This window comes from Cebus imitator, unplaced genomic scaffold (assembly GCF_001604975.1).
Source record: "Cebus imitator isolate Cc_AM_T3 unplaced genomic scaffold, Cebus_imitator-1.0 Scaffold286, whole genome shotgun sequence".
In the NCBI taxonomy this organism is placed as follows: Eukaryota; Metazoa; Chordata; class Mammalia; order Primates; family Cebidae; genus Cebus; species Cebus imitator.
Window position 1 is genome coordinate 1,278,868 of NW_016107601.1, and position 21,359 is coordinate 1,300,226.

The following is a 21,359-nucleotide window of genomic DNA, read 5'->3' on the forward strand; positions in this document are numbered from 1 at the left end:
TCTGTTACCCAGGCTAACTACAATGCAGTAGTATGGTAACAGCTCACTGTAGCCTTGACCTCCGGGCTCAAGCAATCTTCTGACTTCAGCCTCCAAAGTAGCTGAGACTACAGATGCATGCCACCATGTCTGGCTAATTTTTGGCTTTTTTTTTTTTTTTTTTTTTGGTAGAGATGGGGTCTCACTGTGTTACCCAGGTTAGCCTCAAACTCCTAACCTCAAGCAATCCTCCTGCCTTGGCTTCCCAAAATGTTGGAATTATAGGCATGAGCCATTGTGCCTGGCTGATAATTCTAAGGTATGAAATCTCTAACAGGGATATCTAAATTTAATATTTTTGTTAGTTCTTATTCGAGGTAACTTGCTGTCTCTCTCATATGTTTAAGGATTTCTGACAGTGTATTACTTGATCTTAATCTGTGGAAATCTGATGGTCCCATCCTGGAGAAGCTTCCATCCAGAGAATATTTCCTTTTACTGTCAGGAAAAGAGTGACATGCAAACTAAAATTTGAACTCTTCTAGAGGATTTAAGCACAGAACGTTAAGTCCTGATGCTATTGCAAGGTTTCTTATCCTCACAATTATGTTGCTAGAGAAATCTATCCTTGGTAACTCCACTTCTCCTGGATGCCTGCATTTTCAAAACCAGCTCCTTGTCACGTGATGCCTATCTTCTCCAACTTCTGCTGCTCTGCCATACTCTGTAGACTCGGCTTCCGGTTCTCTCAGTATTCCTACTTTTGTGCTTGAGCACTCCCACTCTAACTCTTAGGTTCTGAAGCCCTAACTTGTCCAGACTTTGCTCAAGTTTGTTTGCTTGTTTTAGGGTAAAGGGTTGCCAGAGACCACTCTTACCTTTAATGAAATCAGCAATACCTCAAATTACATATCTTATTGATGGTCTTCCACTAATTTTATATGTGTGTGTATACATATTAATTATTTTTAATAACTTTTAAGTCTCTACCCATCATACTAATGTATAGAGCCAGTATCTCAGAGAAACTCTAGACCTCAAAAGACGGCTAGAAGGTAAATAAGAATTCTAAATTTAAATTAAGATTATGATCTGTGGATTAGTATTTGATTATTTGGATTTTTCCTATTTACTTCTTCAGTTGCTTTGGGAATACTGGCAGTATCTGCAAAAATCTCGTTAGATTTGAATCTATATGGCAGATTTACCAAGTCAATATATGATAGCAATTTCCATTATGTCCTCAATTTGTGTTACAGGGGAACATGGTTCGTTTTATATTTCTAAAATATTCCATTTGTAATTTCTAAGTAAGATTAGTATAAAATGACTAGTATTCTGTTTCATTCATTTGCCTTTTTAAGAAGTCAGGTAGTAAATTAAAATAAGTTAACCTCAAACAAGAGAAAAGTACATACGATACTGGTGCTTTCATCTTAATATTAAAGCAGGCTGTTTTCCATTCATCAACATGTTGTTGCTTAAAAAAAAATCTTCCTAACCTCAGTATCTATACACAGTAAGCAGTCCATAAATATGCTTCAAATAAAAGATGATACTGACCTTACAGGAGCAGAATACAAACTTTTCCCATTATTCCCAGCGAAGTAGACAATTTGCTCTGAATGTTCATGGTTTTTGCCTTCCCTAGGGCAAAAAGTACTTACAAGAAGGCTTACTAAAGTTAATTAGTCTTTGAGATTTTGAACACAGAAAAGTTAAAGAATATTTTAGTCATTAGGAAATTTCTAAAAAGAAAGAATACTTAAAACCAAAGTTACAAATTTCAATCTATTTAGACTTTAATTTGTGCATTTGTGATAACTTATGACTGCAAAACACTTGTTTTCCTAGAATGACATAGTGAAAGGCACATTTCATTTGAATGCATAGTGTACCATTCTAAAATATCCTAATTTCTTTACAAAGTGCTTGAGCAGTCATACACATACAGTAATAGCAAAATATATTTACACTCTATAAAGCTTAAAAATTTAAATCTAAAATATATATAAACTACAGAAAAAAATTAGTGCTTTCTTCAGCTTAATTGTGTAAATAGACCCTGCCCTCTAATTTTTTTAGTGATTGACTTCAATTAAAAAAAAATTCTGTACACTGTGTAGCTATAAAATGCTATGTCAGTTTTTAATGCTAAAAGCCTATTTTAGACATTACTTTCTTTGCATATTTGAGAACCAAAAAAGGTGAGCAGACTGTACCTCAAAAGTATTTAGTGTTTTAATGTTGTATTAACACTGTTTAAATTAAAGCCAGACAATTAAGCTAAGTTCCTCTATTGTCCTGTGCCAAGGAAGTTAACTGGCATTTTAAAATAACTTTAAACCACATATTCTTCCCTCTTTCTATAATATTTTCTCCCAAAGGATCTTGAGTAATAAACAATTTGGAAGGTAATGTAAATGATCTCTGGACAATTTTAATTGTTCTCAGAGTACAATGAAAAGATGCTAAAACATCCCAGCAAAGCTGAAATATTTATAAATGTTTTTAGCTCAACTCTCCATAAATCAGTGTGCTTTTTCATGTTCCTCATAAGATTTACACCTAAACAATTTTTAAGAGATGAGCTCACTGTGATTAAATAGTTAATTCAGTAAGGTTACTTAATAGCTTGCTATTCCTGAGGTATAATGACCCTAACATGCTAAGCACAGGATCAAAGATGCCATTACTAAACTAAGAAAAAACAATAAAGTCATAGACTAGGAGGAAAAAAATGTAAAATCAAACCAAACCAAAATAAAAAAGTACAGGCAAGTGGAAAGTCATGGTTTACAAAAAGACAACCCTATAAGAGTATAAAAAGCCACAGACGGATCCTCTGAAGAGTTGTATAAAATATTTGATCAAATTATTTTTGAGACTTTTGAGGTACAGCTTTAGTGTTATAATTTTTTTTATAAAATATAGACTGTTTTATCAAAAATATTTATACATTCTGTTACAATATATTGCTTTTGCCCTCAGTAACTGCCAATATAAAATCTGGATCCAGTGGCCTAAAATATACAAATGCACTTAATGTAAATGCTGGAGTTTGAGGTGTCTGCTTGGCCACTGTACAAAAGTGATGAAGTGGTGAAATTAAATAACAAGCCTACAACACAGAATACATTACGACTTGCACATATACATGTTCACAGCATGTATACAATGATAATCCCTATGGTTTAACCAACTTATAGTTCCCTTCTACAGCAGACACAAAAACAAGGTCAAATAGGTTGGTAGATTAGAGTGACTATCAAAAAAGGAGTAATCAGTTCACTGATTCTGGAAGAAGATATGACTGAACATACTGAGTGTCTAGACTTTGGGAATGCATACAGGTAACAATATCTTGGTTCAGCTGATTAGAAGTTCTCATTCTTAACATCTTAAGTAAATGCTGATCTTGTTTGTTTCAGCACTGTTTAATAAACAAAATAAATTGTTTGGCAAGCAGCTCTGTTGGAAAGCTATAAGCCTCTGTTACATGGTTGATAAAATAAGGCAATATAAAGTTTTCTCCTAATAAATATAGAACATTTATAAAATAAGACATCAATTTTTAAAAAAAAAATCAAACCCCAAATTGTGTACAAACTATGTTTTTTGATATTACAGTAATTTCTTTTTTTTTTTTTTTATTAAAAAAAGAGCATTTGCCTTATTCAAACAGAATCACTTTGTGTGAACAGTAATAGCATTCCAAGCCCTTTTTTTCTTTTTGTAAAACACAGTTAAGTGACTAATTTTCCTCCCACTTAAGGCAGGCATATGGCAAAGGTAGGGACTATAAAAGAGTGGTTTTTTTTTCTTTCTTTTTTAAAATAGAGCATTGATCCAAAAGTATTTGTGATGGATTTTCATGGCCGATGTTTACTCAACTTAAACTCCATGAAACTGTTTCCAGTGCTCATATTTATGCTGAAGTACATTGAGAAGCCACTTTTCAAGAAGTATTAGAATGGTACTTTTTAAACAAATCTTCATGTTTCAGTTAAAAAAAAAAAAAACTCAGAAGCTATTGGTGGCACAGAGAGCAAATGAAGGGCTGCTATTTTTTAAGAGGTCTTCTTGTGAGTCAGTCTGCTTGGTTTTGCAGTATCTAGTAACTTAACACCAATCAGCAATGTAGTCAAAATCTCTGAACATTTCCTGTTCCTCATCCGAAAGTATCCTTGGTTCTCGAGGTGGAGTGAGAATAGGTGCTTCTGAGGTAAATTCATCATCAAAATTACTAACATCTTCTCGTCCTCTTATGGTAGGTACAAATGGTGGCTTTACTTTTTTGTCCATCAGAGCACTCCAATCAATTAGCTGGATTATAAAATAGAAAATTACTAGTTTAGTTTTCTACATTTAATCACATTAGTTTCATAAAAAATTTAAAATAGTCGCACTTACCCGGAAAAATGGGTGCTTTTTTACATCTTCTGCATCTTTCTCACCAGCCCCAAGGCGCCGTTCAGGATTTCTTCTTAACAACTAGCACAATGTATTAAAAAGTTAAAATAAAACCAACAGACTAAAATTGACTGATAAGAATTATTACTTTAAAAACTCAGATGTATTTTGTCTGTTTTTGTCTAAGCCATGCAACACTTATGAACTGAAAAACAACTTCTGAAGTTCTACCGGGAAATTTTCTTTAGTATAAAAAATTGAAGTAGTCAAAAAAAAATTCTTATTTTAATTCTTACCCTTCTCATTATGGAAATGGCTTCTGTAGATAAGAACCTTGGATACCTTACTTCATCATTTACAATACTGTCAAAAACTTCCTCTTCATCATCACCAGGAAAGGGAGACTAGAAGAAATACCTTTGAGTTAAGTTAAAGCAAGTTTTAAGACGGTAAAATCTTATCGCCTATTCAAAGTACAACCAAGATCCAGGCAGTGAAAAAGAAAAAAAAAAAAATCCATACCTACCAAAACAAGAACAACAACAAAAAAACTATAGGAAGTGACAATAGATATGTATCTATTACAGAGGGAATATACCATATACTCTTTCTGAAATCTTTAAATTTTATAGAAATTTATAAAAGTTTGTCTATCTCATGTACGTCCATCATATCATTAAAATTTTGTCTTATCTTATTATGACATGACCTTTCAATTAATTTCATTCTATTCCATTTCATTCCACTCCATTCCATTTTATTTTATTCAGTCAATCACCTATTTGGCCAGATAGTCAATTTTTAGAGTGTCTAAAAGACAGTGGGGAATATTTAGTTCATAGATACAATCCTGAAGAACCTTAATCTTGTGGAAAGACAGAAGAAAATGGATAAGGTTAATATGGTAATAAGTGTTACGTAATAAAGGAAAGCAGTCTGTGGAAATACATCATATATGAATGTGCTTTGGATTTTAAAGTCAGTAGTAAATTAACAGTGGTAAAACACAATTAGAAATTAGCAGGCATAATGACTGTACTAAGCAGCAGCTACTAACAAAATTGGACTGAAAAGAACCCAAAAAGCACACACTGCCAGGCATTTTTTAATGCGCTAAATACAAAAAGTCTTAGGGCATTTCAGTAAGCAGAATATTAAAATAATTTTTCATGATGGCCCTGAGTCACAAAAAAGTAGTTACATTATATTCAGTATGACAATTTGATTCACAAAGAGATAAGCTTTCACCTTGGCTGAAAACGTGTCTATCAAATGTGACTGCCTGTCACAGAATTTCAGATGGCTTAAAAATCACTCAATTATTTTTAAAATCAGAAAGCAAGTGTGTAAGTATCATTTAATTCCTCAAAATCACTAAAATGAATCAGTATCTTGAACCTTATTTTCTCATTGGCTGTTGAAGAAATATAGGCCTACTTATTCTCATTAGATTTGATTTGGCTGCTTGCTTCCAATTAAGTTTTAAAGAATAATAAGCAGAAAGCAATATCCAGGGAATGGGAGCAATCTTTAAGGAATCTGTGAAAATAAATTCAGAATCCAACTTCTTAAGGCTGAGCCTTCTAATCTTCTAATCTGACTGCACATAGCTAAAAAAATTTCAAAGATTTCAATTACCAAAACCTTAGTTTGTTCATTTACTCACTCAAAATATATAAATCAAATATACTACCTGGGACATGCAGTACACTCAAAATACTTAAATCAAATGTAGTACATGGAACAATCTAATTTTTGGGGGGACTGAAACAGCAAGTCAGGGGATGAGTTTTAAGTTTAGTTCTTTTACCAGCTACCTGCTTGTGGAGATACTAAGAAGAAAATGCAAGAAACAACTGTGAAGAAATAGCCAGATTCATTGTCTTTTATCTTCTAGGTAATTAAGAGCTCAATCAACCAGCTCTTTTAAAAAATATGAAACAGAAGCTTCCTTGTTTTCTGCCAAACCCTCCAGTGGCTTTATAATAGGAGGGAGTAGAATCAACTGGCTATTAATGCTACAGTATTTTATAATAAACTCATATATTTTACATGTCCTCTATAACACGGAGAACAAGTTTTAAGCAAGCACATAATTGAATCTCATAATATCATACTTACTTGAATATTAAACAAAACAAAACAAAAAACCCCATAATGTTACTTTTAAAATAAAGAAAGGGGTGGGGAGGAGTTCAAGTATGCCAGAGTTTACAGAGGATTATTTTATGAGAAATTTTGGCACTCTCAGAAAGTAAAAGCCACTGTGGACTGGGACTAAAATAAATCTTTCCAACCTAAACACTGCACAACAGCTTTTCTAAATAGAGGTGAAAATTCAGATCTGAACCACTGGTCTTAAGAACAGAAACAAGGCTGGATGAATTGAATATCCTATCCTGGAGCAGCAAAGCACAATGCTTTAGAGATATATTCTGGAGCCAGAGTGACAAGGCTAAAATTCCAGCTCTACCACATGAGAGCTGTGTGATGTTAAGTAAGTTATTAATCTCTTTGTGTCTCTATTTACATCTTGGAAAATGGGCATAAGATCACTATTGAGCTTACGAAAGGCTGTTACAAAATTAAATGAATATTTAAAGCACACAGAACAGTGCTTAGCACATGATAAATTTTATTTTAATTAGCCATACTTCTCCTTTTACAAAGAATCGACTTCAATTTGACATACCAAAAGGGGCTATCCATTTGGATAAACTAAAACGATTTATTTGTTTGGGGTAAGTGCCAATAAATGAAACACAGAACAAAACTTTAGAAATTTCTGATATTCAATTTGATGATTTGTTCATTCAGCTTCTAACTTCTTTAAACTTTTAAGTGTGTAACAAAGATTGTTGGCATGGGGAAACTGCAGAATAATGAACCAATCCCTTAAAGTAAATTTTCTTGCATCTCCAGTTCATGCCCCTTCAAGTAGTCTTCAATTATTAAAAGATTTACTCTTTCCCAATTTCACCACAATTCAACATTCCCAACAATTTATAACATAATACATTATTAGCCTGTTATTATTGCTTTATTTAACGTAACTATTTCCTAATGGTAATAATTTCTATGTACAACTCAATTATCCTCAGAAATTTAAGTTAATCTACAGAAAACAGTAGGAGAAAAATGCTAATCTTTTTAACTCTACCGTTTTTGAAGGCAACATTTCTTTCTTTTTCTAAATTATAATTTATTTTATTTAACAATCTAGGAAGTTTGTAGCCATAAGCAGTTCTAGTGCAATTTCAGGTGCAATTGGATATTCAGGAATCTCGGTAGAGCTGTTAATGTAAAATACATGCATACTTTTGAGAGCACATGTGAAGGTATCTCTCTAAAATTGATCTAATTGGTTTCATTCTCAGCAAACTGACCTGAGCCCCTCAACATGGCTTTTATCGTGCCTGATGTTAATGCACATTCTGTTTTTATAATAAATTCATGGCCATTGGATGATATCAATTTGAAAAATGCCATGCCAAAAATCCATGGCATCATCAGGGCCTTCACAGCCACCATAGGTTTTCTCCTCTCCATTCATTTAGTTCTTATGAAATTCTACTTTGCTTCCTCAGGAACTTTAATAGTTTCCTGGTGAGGCAAGGACGCACAGTGTGTCACTCACTTCCATCTGGAGGAAGTCAAAGGTAACATTTATTTCTGACCAATCTATAGTGGGCTTTTCTTTACAGGTACAGAGTACACTCTTTTTATCAGTCTTCTATTATTCTATTCCCTATAAAGACTATGTCTTAAAATCAGAAAACATAACCAAAGCACAATACTGAAATGCAAGGAACTATTTTCAAAGCACTGGCAATGCATTCCACAAACTACATAAAAACTTTATTGAAGGTATTAAAGAAAGATAGCTGACTACTAGTATACTATAAATATTTATAAAACATAAATTCCATTCCACTCATACTGAAGATAGTATTAGGTGGTTTTATAAATCACATTGCTTTATTATTTCAATCATCCTTCCCCTGTTCTCTTACCTATTTCACACTGCTTACCTCACCAACAAGCATTTCATATATAAGCACACCAAGGCCCCACCAATCTACAGCCCTTGTGTAAGAAGTTTCTGTTAATACTTCTGGGGCAAGAAATTCAGGAGTGCCACAAAATGTGCTTGTTCTGTCTCCATATCCCATTCCTGGAAAAGATACGATTTAAACATTTGTTAGCAAATGAAACAAATCTAGCATAAAAATAATCAAAGATATCTTTGGGAGGCAAAATTAAAGTTGCACATTTGTGCATGGTAAACAAATTCAGACATATTAAATACATTTAAAGAAAACAGTAAAATCTAGTATAGCAAAAACTGCAATAGCAATGCTACTAATTAATGGGTAAAAATAAGCAGAATATCCATGTTTCTTTTCAGTTACTATTTTTTCTTGAAATTACAAGGGAGCTAAGAAATCACAACAAAATGAACTGATTGTGAAGTTCTATCATCTTTCTAATTGAATCTTAAATAAACTTATTTACTTCATTATAAAAACAACATTATAAAAAAATAAGTTTCAAAAATACCAAAAAGCAAGCCCTTGGATAATCAGAAGCTGACCAAATGTGTCATATAATATAGAGAGATAGGGCCGTGAACAGTGGCTCACACCTGTAATCCCAGCAGTTTGGGAGGCCAAGGCGGGTGGATCACCTGAGGTCAAGAATTCAAAACCAGCCTGGCCAACATGGTGAAAGCCGTGTCTACATAAAACAAAAGATACAAAAGAACAAAAATTAGCTGAATGTGATGGCGCCCACCATTACACCTGTAATCCCAGCCCCTCAGGAGGCTGAGGCAGGAGAGTTGCAGTGAGCTGAGATCCTGCCATTGCACTCCAGCCTGGGTGACAAGAGCAAAATTCTGTCTCAAAAAAAATAAAGTAATTAAAAAAATAAAAAATATGTGTGTGTGTATGTAGAGAGGTGGGGGACAGAGGTGAGAGGGGGGCAGGGTGGGGGGGGAGAGAGAGAGAGAGAGAAAGAGAGAGAGAGCACGTGCATGAGCGCAAAATAGTATGGGTTGAACATCCTTAATTCAAAAATCCAAAATCTAAGATTTTACATCCAAAATTGGAAACATTTTGGGTATCAACATAATGCCATAAATAGAGAATTTCATAAGTATTTAACAGATGCTTAGTTTCGTGCACAAAATTATTAAAAATATATAAATTTACCTTCAGGCTATGTATAAGGCATATATGAAACATATTTAAATTTCGTGTGAAGACTTGGGTCTTGGCCCCAAGATATCTCATTATGTATATATGCAAATATTTCAAAATCCAAATATATCTGAAATTCAAAATACTTCTCATTCTAAGCATTTTGGATAAGTGATACTCAGCCTTTATTAATATTTTAGCTAACTAGATTTTAGGTATATGTTCCTCATGTTTATTAATATGTTAATCAAATATAGTCTACATACTGAAGATGCTGTCTCTATGTATTCCAAAGCGTTAAAAACTTGTCATTAGTGTCATCTTATTAGGAATTTTAAAGAAAATCCCTCAATTCTAAATTAAGAACAATTAGGTATGCATATATAGTGACTGTAAAACAGAAATGAATTTGTATGTCTATGAACCAAGACTTGAAGGGCACAATTAGATACAGTAGCATATAGGGGTGAAGAAATTTTTTTGGCAAAAATTTTTTTAACACTATCATAATGTTTTTTATTTTCTTTGATAAAATATTATTTTAAAAAACAGTGATATAGTATTAATATCTATTTAAGTTCTGACCAGCCTTTTAGTGACTTGGCCAAAATTAGGAAAAAGTTAATTACAAAGAAATAGAAATTATGTTTCTTATAGACTGGTAGGCGTCCATGTAAGTGGTTAATATTAGGCTCTAGACTAATACCTGGTTTAAGTTCCAGTTCTGTCACTTGTTAACTGTGAGAGCTTGGGAAAGTTGTCTAACAACAAAGCCTAGGTTTCCTCATCTGTATTATGAGGGTTATAATACCATCAACCAGTATGGAATGATAAGACAAGGAAGACCCAGATGGGTGAGGAGGTGGGAAAGGGATGGATGGTGAGAAATTACTTAATGGGTACAATGTATATTATCTGTATACAATGTATATTATCTGTATACAATAGCCGTGATTTCATCACTACACAATCTATTCATGTAAATTATCAACTAGCAACCAGACTTCCTGGGGCAAATAAATGATTTTTGTTTGGGTAGTGTTTGAGGTGTCTATTGACTATTCAGGTAGAGCTGTCTAGTAGATAGTTGAATATATATCCATAGGAAAGGAAATAATAGATTTGGGAGTCATTAGGATATAGCTGCTAGTCAAAAAATGGCAGTGAAGAGCAGCCTGCTAAGGAGAGATGCTGAGAAACAAAAGCATTTAGATCAACCGTGTCCAATAAAAAGAAGCCCAGTTAGAGAAAAGACTTACTTGACTCAGCAATTAGATCAGTGGATATGTGATGGACATATTTCTACAGAGTTCATTTATTTATTCATCCAACTACTTATTAATCAAACGCTTATTGAATACTTAAGATGTACTATGGACTGTGTTATATACTACGGAAACAAAGCTAAATAAGAAACAAGAAGCCACCAGTGTAGAGGGAGACAATCTTGGTACTAGTAAATAGAACTATGTCCGTTTTTTACAGTTGAGGAAATAGACTCAAAGAGGTTGAAATTAAGTTTTCCAACAAAAAACAGCAAATACCGGCAAAGCCACAATTCAAACCTAGGACTGTTTGGTGCCTAAGCCCATGATCTTTATCCTTTCTTATGTTACCTCCAATTCAAATTTCCCCAACTTATTTTTGAATATACAAAAAACATACTTGACATATCTATCTCTGTTTATTTTCTATTTTTAAATGTTTCCAGTTTTAAGAAGCTGAAGTAAATTATCAGGCCTATGAAATTCACTGTGTATAGTCTCACCAGAATAAACTATTTTGGTGCTTAATCAATAATTTCTTAAAATAGTGACAGAATTATTAATCGTGCAGAGAAGCTTATTATGATTTCTATACATCTAACCTTATTTGTAGTCACAGAACAAATTCTTAATATGATAAATAGGTTATATGAACAATTTCTTTATTATATCTACAATATCCAACTGAAGAATAAATTAAAAACAGTTTGTTTTCCATAGACAAACTTGAAAATTACTGATGTACAAAGGAACAGTATTTTATCAGAAAACAAACTTTAAAACATTCAATTACCTTCTTTGCAAAGACCAAAATCAGCAATTTTCACAAAGCCCTCTGTATCTAGCAATAAGTTATCCAATTTCAAATCTCTGTTCAGGATAAAAAGATACAGCATGGAAAAAAAAATTAAAGAAATCAGTAGGTTATAGAGTTAAAAAAATAATTTCAACTGGAACTGTATTTTTTCTTTACTAAAAATGGGTTTTCCAAGTTATGATTTGAGATTTAAATACTATTATCACAAGCATTCAGTTTTCTTCCTTTTGGTAAGTTTACTTACCAGAAGTAAGTAAACTTACTTTTATATCAGATAGCTTATGAGAAATTCTTCTCCTGTTACATAAAAAAGGAAAAATGTATTTAATTTGTTATTTGTGTTTATCTAATTTAATTCAATTTTTTTTTAAGAGAGTCTTGTTCTGTCACTCAGGCTGGAATGCAGTGCTGTGATCTTGGCTCACTGCAACCTTCACTTTCCTGGTTAAAGCAATGCTCATGCCTCAGCCTCCCAAGTAGCTGGGACTACAGGTGCCCACCACCAAGTCCAGCTAATTTTTCTGTATTTGTTGTAGAGATGGGTTTCACCATGTTGGCAGGCTGGTCTCGAACTCTTGACCTCAAGCGATCCATCTGCCTTGACCTCAAAAGTGCTGGGACTACAGGCATGAGCCACTGTGGCTGGCCAACTTAATCCAATTTTAAAGTCTGCTTATATACCATCCATAGAAAGAACTGTAAGGCTGACAGTATTAATAAAACATCAGAGGGCAAGTTTAATCATCTAAAAGAATAAGAGAAAGCTGTCCATCCATACTAATAGATTACAAATTAGGCAAATTGACAATATTTTATCTATTTTTATAAACTTATTTTTTATTTTTGTGACACAAGGTCTCACTCTGTTGTCCAAGTGGAGTGCAGTGGTATAGTAATGGCTCACTGCAGCCTCAACCTCCCAGGCTCAAGCAATTCTCCCACCTTAGCTGCCTGAGTAGCTAAGAGTATAGACAGATGCCACCACTCCTAGATGATTTTTAAATTTTTTGTAGAAACAGGATATCACTATGTTACCCAGGCTAGTCTCAAACTCCTGGGCTGAAGCAATCCTCCCATCTTGGCCTCCCCAAATGCTGGGGTTACAGGCATGAGCCACTGTGCCCAGGAAATAGTTTATCCTTTAGGTAAAATAGGACCTTATCATGAAAACATCATTAGAAGCTTAAATAAACCAACTAGGCATGGTGGCTCATACCTATAATCCCAGCACTTTGGGAGGCTGAGGAGGGTAGATCACCTGAGGTCAGGAGTTCAAGACCAGCCTGGCCAACATGGTGAAAACCCGTCTATACTAAAAATACAAAATTAGCTGGGTGTGGTGGCAGACACCTATAACTCCAGGTACTCAGGAGGCTGAGGCAGGAGAATTGCTCGAACCCAGGAGGCGGAGATTGCTGAGAGCCAAGATCACGCACTGTACTCCAGCCTGGGCGAACAAAAGCAAAACTCCACCTCAAAAAAAAGAAAAAAAAAAAGAAAGAACCTTAAATAATCCAATGTTTATAGTCTTCTACTTCTGACTAGCCTTCTCATAATCTGCCTGGTCTTGGGCAGAATGCTAGTAAAGTGTGGTTCACAGACTAGCTGCTGGGTCACAAATTGCTTGTTACTAGTCTGCAATTTGATAAGGAGCTTTTGCCAATACAGAGATCGGCTACGTCACCAACATACTATTTTTTTTAAAGACAGTGTGTCACCATGTTGGTCAGGCTGGTCTTGAACTCCTGGCCTCAGGTGATCCGCCCGCCTTGGCCTACAAAGTGCTTGGATTACAGGCGTTAGCCACCACGCCCAGCCACCAACATACTATTTAGTGTAGTTGACAGCAAGGCTTCTTAATGAGGGAAACAGTATAATGTTTTACACTCTCACAAGCGACTTATCATGGACACATTTTTAGCAGTATTGGTCTATAGAAGTCTTTTGCAATGGGTCGTTTGAATGCAAAATATTCACTAGGATGAATACTGTTGAGAAATACACTATCATAGACCAACTCATAATTTGACGATTTTAATTAGAAAAATGTGCTATGGATTAGGAAACAAAGTTCATGATATAATCATTGTGCTGACTTTCAAAATTGGTGTTTGATTTATCAGATGAAGGAGAAAATTAAGAAGCTGGATAAACATAAAATGTCCTTTTTAAGAAAAAACAAAACACTATCTTTAATTCTAAATCACACCAAAGCAAGGCATTAGAAAAAAATTAAAAATTTACTTACCTATAAACAATTTTGTGTTCATGTAAATACTGCAACCCAAGAACTACACAAGCAGCATAAAATCTGTTTGAAGAATTAAATCAACAGGAGTTTAATAAATTTCACTACTCTTGAATCCCAGCTTACACGTTTGTACTTCAAAGCAGACCTGTCATTAATGTATTTCACAAATATTTATTTAGTCCCTACTATGAATTACACATTGTACTAGACATTAGGGGTAAAATTTAAAAATTAGAAAAGTAGTCTTGACAATGCAAGCCATTAACTTTGCCTAGTGGAGTCACTGAGAACCTCAGAGGGGACATTTGATCTGGTTTTGTAGGAGGAATTACAATGTACCATAAGGACAAAGGACAGTGTGACAGGCAGAAGTTTTGTGGGTGAAATACAGGGTACTTACCTGGGAGAAAAAAGAAACAGAGGTGCAAAGGCATAACATGTTTGATAACAAGTAAGTTTGGTGTGGCTGAAGGTTGGGTGTAAATGGGGAAGAAGCTGGAGATTAGCCTGAAAAAGACAGCCTGGGTGAAGGACCTTGAATGTCCTTTATGAATACTGAAATTTTTTCTCCTTGTGACAGAGAATCAAACTATTTTTATCAGAGGAGAATAATGACATTTATATTAGAGTTTTCTGGTAGCAATGTGAAGGCTGGAGAAGTAGGTAGAGATCCAGAGGAAAAAAGGACAGATAAGGCTTTTATCATAGTATGGATGAAAAGATCCTGAGAACATCCACTGTAGTGGCAACAAAGAGTAAGATTCACAAGAACTTAAAAATTCATGACAGAAGGTGGTATCCCATTACAGGATAAGGAAGTGGGAAGAGCTAACTTTCAAGATAACTAAGATAACTTTCAAGGTTTCCATCTCAGTAAAATGAACAGATAAAAGAAACAGAAGTAGCCAAGGTTCTGTGACAAAAGTAAGTTTGGCATTTCGCATGTTGACTTTGTCTGTGGGGCAGGTGATGATATCTGAAAGTTGGGTTTATGGGTTTGGATCTCAGAAACCTTGGGCCAAGGAGAAAATAATAATTCTTGAGGTACAGGACCATGTTTGTCTTTTTCAGTTTTTATCCTAAATGCATAGCATAATGCTGATATACATGACAGGCTTATTGAACAAGGAGGAAATAAATGAATAGATTTAAAAATGAATCGATTTAAAAACTCTTCAGTGTAGAATAGCCTATAAAGAGGTACTTAAGAGAATTGGCTTTTAATTATAAAAGTAATAACATGAATATTTTCTCTATAAAACATAATACCCTTGTCCAAAGTACACTATTTCATCCACCTAGCTCCATCTCACCTCAGCTCCACTGCCTTTCACAGAGATAACAATTCTTGTCACTTTGTTTAACATTATTACAAACTTTCAGAATATATTTACATTCACATGTAGATAATACAGCTATGTTTTATAGTTACCTATTTTTATAAAAATGGGTCAATAATTTTTAAATGCGGGGCTTGGTGGGGATGGTCAGGGTCCACCAGGCAGTTTCATCAGGGCTTAGGCTCCCCAACACAGAAATAAAAAACAAAAACAAAAATAAAATGTTAACTACTTAAAAATACTTGATTATACACTAAAAATTATATAACTTACCAGAAGTTTTAAGGATCTACTGAAGTTTATTAAAATAAACACAAGCTTAACATTGCTTAAGATGGTCAGGCACAGTGGCTCTCATACCTGTAATCCCAGCATTTTGGGAGGCCGAGGCAGGCAGATCAAATGAGGTCAGGAATTTGAGACAAGCCTGGCCCAACATAGTGAAACCCTGTCTCTACTAAAAATACAAAAATTAGCCGGGTGTGGTGGCCTGTGCCTGTAGTCAGTCCCAGCTACCTGGGAGGCTGAGGCAGGACAATCTCTTGAACCTGGGAGGCAGAGGTTGCAGTGAGTCAAGATCCAGTCACTGCACTCCACCCTGGGTGACAGAGCGAGACTGTCTCAAAGAGAAAAAAAAATTGCTTTAGATAGTTAAACATAATTTTCTTGCAAACTTATTTTAGTGGCAAAACACTATGGTAACAATTAAAAAATACCTATTTTTTTTTTTTTTTTTTGAGCTGGGAGTCTTACTCTGTCACCCAGGCTGGAGTTGCAGTGGCATGATCTTGGCTCACTGCAACCTCCGCCCCTGGAGTTCAAGTGATTCTCCTGTTTCAGCTTCCCAAGTAGCTGGGATTACGGGCACCTACTACCTCGTCCAGCTAATGGGGGTTACACCATGTTGGCCAGGCTGCTCTAGAACTCCTGAGCTTCAGTGTTCCGCCCGCCTCTGCCTCCCAAAGCACTGGGATTGTAGGCATGAGCGGCTCCTGGCCGATTTCTTTCTTTGTAAACAGATTGCCTTAATTGGGTATTCTATCTAAAATACGTATTTTTTTGAATGCTCCTGTGTGTCAGGTATTGTGTCAGTCATTTTCATTTATTAGCTAATTTAATCTTCAATCAAGCCTTAAGATAAACATTTTACAGAAGCAGGAAATGAAGCTCAGAAAAAATAAGTAATACATCTAAAGTCAGACTATATAACAAAGCTAGAAATCAAGGTATTTTGATTCTATGGGTTCAATCAATAAAAATTCACTGATTGCCTAATATGTGCCAGGTATCCATTTAGGTGTTTCACTAATAAACAGGACAGACATGGTCCCTGCTCCTCTCCTTTAGTGAAATAAGACAGACGATAAAAATTTACATCACATGATTTCATGTAGAAATAAAATGATCTAAAAGATAAAACAGAAAATAGAGTGAACCGAATTGGTTAGTGATGTGATATTTTAGCTAGGATACTCAGAAAATTACCTTTAAAGAAATGACATTTGATCTGAGAGCTGAATGATAAAGGGAAGTACTTCAGATTTGGAGTTCTGTAATATAGCACTGTATTCTTCCATTTTCACTGGATTTTATGGTTTTATTTGTATATAATTTATATTCTCAGCAAAAATAACAGTTTCTTAAGGCAAACTACATTTATATATTATTTTAAAAACAAAAACAAGCTTAAAAAATAAAACCAAACAAATTCCCATGGCAGCATAAGGCTAGGCATAATTGTAATGCTCTGCTTTAAATATTGAGAAAATGATTTATTGGTAGCCTTCTACTACTTTTTGGCTTTTGCCTCCTTTTAAAATGTTTCAGTACCCATTAGAATTAACCCCTATTTCCTCAACTGAAACTTGAAGGTTATGACAGTATTACACCTATCTGCTCTAAATGCCTCTAATGGTTATGACAAGAATCAAATAGAGGAATCAAACTGAAAGTACAACATGAATGTCAGTTGCTATTTCATCAGATTATAGACGTGGAATGAAAACTAAACAGTAAATACAATAGAGATTACTACTGGGTTTATGCTTCCTATCATTTGGCATATATTCTACAGGTAGAGTTGACTGGACTTGTTAACAGCCTGAGTGTTGAAGGTAAGGGAAAAAGAACATCAAGAATGACTTTCTGTGTTCTGGCTTGAACCTGATATTGCTGTTTAATAAAATAGGGAAGACTAGGAGAGTAGCAGGCCTGGAGGAGTAATGGATGAAGAGGGTAGAAACATGGAAAAAATCAGTTCGGTTTAAGATGTTAAATAAGATACTTAGCCACACAAACGGAAAAGCTAGCTGACAACTGAATATTATTAGAGTTGGAAGTTTAGGTAAGAGGACAAGGCTGGAGACACAAATCTGGTAAACATCAGCATGCGGGGTATAGGTATTAATAGCACTTTCTTAGGTTCAAATCCTAGCTACACCCTTTAACAGCTATAAAATTGGGATAATAACGGTGAAAATATACACACATGCATATATAATTTCAAGTGTTTACTACTATTTAATCTATTTGAATAAGCCAAACCTTGAATTCAAAAGCTACAAAAAGGGTTTAGTCTGCTTTTTGTCTCTCTGTTTGGAGGCAACGCATATACCAGTTTCTTTTATAGTTGTTCAGAGATATTTTAAGCACAAGGAAGCAAATATTTGATAGATACTCTTTTAAATTATCCTTTAGAAAGGTAAACACAAATATTTTATATAAATATACGATACAGACTCTTCTGTACTTTCTTTTCAAAAACTAACAGTGAATTTTGAGTATAATTTGTCTTCAAAGCTGTAATCATGGATGGCATTCTCCAGTGAGAAAATCTAATAGCAAAAAAAAAAGAAATTTTACTAAAATGAACCTAAAATGTTTATCTAAACTATCAATTGTGATTTAGGGTAATCCATGACATTTTCAACACAGACAACAGAATACATACAAAAAGTATTTGCCAAAAAGGTATATAAGGAGTTCTAATATTTCTTGCAAAGAACTATTTTGTTAGGAAAAAAAATCTAAAATTCACAGAATCTCTTTTCTTCCCCAGAATGAAATCAGTCATGGAAAAACTCAGACAAATGTCTAAAGCATACTCACACAGCTCTTGGTTCAGAAAAGACATCAGTATGAATGTGCATCATTAGGTCCCCACCGGCAGCATATTCCATTACAAAGCAAACATGCTCTTTGGTTTGAAAACATGCAAAAAGGTTCACCAAAAAGGGATGCCTTACACTATTCACAGTTTCAAAAATTCTTTTTTCACACATCAGGCTGTAAAAGAAAAGATTTAAAAATAAGCAGACTAAAAATAATTCTAGTTAGAAATAATATTCTTTATAAATTACTTTATAAATTAATATTCTTTATATTTAATTTATATAAATGTAAATTAAAATAAGCACAATTTTAACTACAACTTAAAAATCATAACATGTCTTAGTTTTGAAATATGTGCTATGAAAACTGATCTACCTAAAATATGTATCTTTAGTTGAAATATATTAATAGAAACTAAAACATAATTAGCATGACATAAAAGATTACAGAGTACACACTGATAGTCTTAGAATAGCAAATATATGGTTAGTGGTTATAGTTAATTTTTTTAAAAGGCTTAATTAAGCATGAATTATAAAAATTCTTCAGGAATTGGTCAGAGAATTTAGCAATTTAAAGCATATTTTGAAAAATTTAAAGTTTGTGGTGAAGGTAGTTTCAAGGACAGTATCTATAATTCACAAGCTACAGTATTCAATTTTTTTATCATATAAAATTGATATGAAGTTGAGAGGTACAGACATGCTGCATAAAACTATAAAAGACTAGAAAATAAAGAGGCTACATGGCAGTTTCTAAATGTTACTACACTATTATAAATAAACTCATAGAAGATTAAAAAGAATGAATAGTTTTTATTGGTCACCATTTAAATTTGCTAGAAAATAATGTACTAAAAACTGCTTTGGACAAGATCTGTAGGACACATTCTAAAACATCTGCTTTATTAAGCCAATCTTAATTTTGGGTAAATGTAGATAAAACAATCAGATGAAATAAGACAGCACTAAGACATTTTAGGCTTAAGTAGATGACAAACGTGTTCTCTTCATTGTCTATAGTTTTGTGTGGTTTTTTTGTGACAGGGTCTTGCTCTGTCTTTCAGGAGCTGAAATGCAGTGACATGATCATGGCTCACTTAACCTTGAACTCTGGGTTCAAGTGAACCTCCTGCCTCAGCTTCCTGAGTAGCTGGTACTACAGGCACATACTACCATGCCTAGCTTTTATTTTTTGATAGGAACAGGGTCTCACTATGTTGCCCAGGTTTGTCTTGAACTTCTGGTCTCAAGCAATCCTCCTGCCTTGGCCTCCCAAAGTACTGAGATTACAGGTATGAACCACCAGGCCAGCCATAGTTTTTATTTATGGATGACTCACTAATTCATTACAGGTGAATTTATGAATGAATCAATTATTCTGGACTGGACAGGTGTTAGGTTAGAACTGGGTGGAAACATGTAAGATGTATAAAAGATTTGAGACTCACTGGCTGGACTACCCCTTGAAATGACTAATGTCATTCGCAAGAATTATTTAAATTACAATAATGATAATACATCTGCATAGATGTCTTAGGACAATGAGATGAAGGAGGAAGGCTCTTTATAGATCCAAATTGTCACTATAATTTTAATTTCATGCATTATATAACACAAAAAAAAGCTACTGCACAGGAATCTAACTTGTCCCACATTATCTAAATTTTGCATTGTCCATAAAAGTCCATGCAACAGTCCAAACTTATTTAAAACTTCAAAGCTTATTCATCCTGTCCAGAACATTTCCCTCTAAATAATCATCACTCTTCTCTCCTTATTCCCAAATAACTTCTGTCTACCAAAACTCAGCAAAAATCCAACATCTTTTATAAGACTCTACCTAAATCCTGCTCTGAATACTTCTAATGATGATGTCAGGAATCAAACAAAGGGGTCAAAGTGAAAGGGCAACACAATGTCAGTTGCTGTTTCATCAGATTATAGATGTGAAATGAAAATTTAAGAATAAATACAATAGAGATTTACCATTGGTTCTATGCTTTCCATGACTTGGGATATATTCTAGCGGTGAAGTTGACTGGACTTGCTAATAGTTTGAGTGTTGTAGGTAAGGGAAAAAGGAGCACCAAGAATGACTGTGTTCTTGCGTGAACAACTGTTCATGCTGTTTAATAAAATAGGGAAGCCTAGAAGAGTAGCACACCTGGGGAGCAATACACCACATGTATTATGGTATAGTAGTACACCAGTACACTGATTTCCTCCTAAGAACTGCTTATTGACTGTATTGGTTATTTTTACCTCAACTCTATCTAGCCACCTTTACTACATAATGTATTTATGCCTTGTTTCCCTAAATGGCTAGTTCTCTCCTAACATGTTTTGTGTACTTTCTTCAAAGTTCATTACATTATTAGATAAGTTAGAAACCTGAAAACTTATATAAATAGTTATTTTAGTCAGGGGAAAACATCACCATTAATAAAACCAAGGTCTTAGGACTGAATCCTACATAAGCTGGTTAGCTGTGCTTTCTTCTACAAATACAAAAATATACTTCCAACCTTATTCTGTTGTGTTGAAATATAAGTTGGAAAGAAAAGGAAGCTAAGTGAGGTGGCACTGCAATAACATAAACACAATATCCTTACTCAGCAGCTGAAGGGCAGATAGGACTTAAAGAGTGTGTTTACTAATGGTAGGTACATAGAACATGATTATTGTTCATAAATTATTTAACATTTTACTTTAGAATCCATAATTTGTGTTAATTTAAAAAGAGGCTGATTTGAAATTTTCTATGATTTATTTAAAAAGGTAATTTCTAAGTAAAATAAAATAATACAAGCTATAGAAAGAAAATTTAGACTAGGAGAACTGTCATTAAGAATAATAAAGTTGGCCGGGCGCGGTGGCTCAAGCCTGTAATCCCAGCACTTTGGGAGGCCGAGGCGGGTGGATCACGAGGTCAAGAGATCGAGACCATCCTGGTCAACATGGTGAAACCCCGTCTCTACTA

General features: G+C 34.2%; 1 protein-coding gene and 1 pseudogene across 8 annotated transcripts in view; both read right to left on the reverse strand.

Annotated features, from left to right (window-relative positions):
* Positions 1–1,756: 1,756 nt before the first annotated feature.
* The window catches only part of PKN2 (protein kinase N2), a 151,859-nt gene continuing 132,256 nt past the window's right edge, over positions 1,757–21,359 (reverse strand). For 5 of the 7 annotated variants that reach the window (XM_017501957.2, XM_017501958.2, XM_017501955.1 and 2 more), the window contains 7 exons: positions 18,375–18,551; positions 13,924–13,986; positions 11,652–11,728; positions 8,424–8,566; positions 4,689–4,796; positions 4,393–4,473; positions 1,757–4,305 (listed from right to left, as the gene is read on the reverse strand). In XM_017501957.2, the coding sequence (XP_017357446.1) occupies positions 4,102–4,305; positions 4,393–4,473; positions 4,689–4,796; positions 8,424–8,566; positions 11,652–11,728; positions 13,924–13,986; positions 18,375–18,551 (853 nt within the window). In that variant the 3' untranslated portion in view covers positions 1,757–4,101. Of the gene's footprint in view, positions 4,306–4,392; positions 4,474–4,688; positions 4,797–5,481; positions 8,567–11,651; positions 11,729–13,923; positions 13,987–18,374; positions 18,552–21,359 lie in introns of those variants that run through there. The other 2 variants (XR_005195948.1, XM_017501959.2) reach the window with 2 other exon arrangements.
* Positions 4,843–7,945, reverse strand: LOC108284969 (annotated as a pseudogene). Its single transcript, XR_001817395.2, has one exon. The product of XR_001817395.2 is annotated as an elongin-C-like (transcript).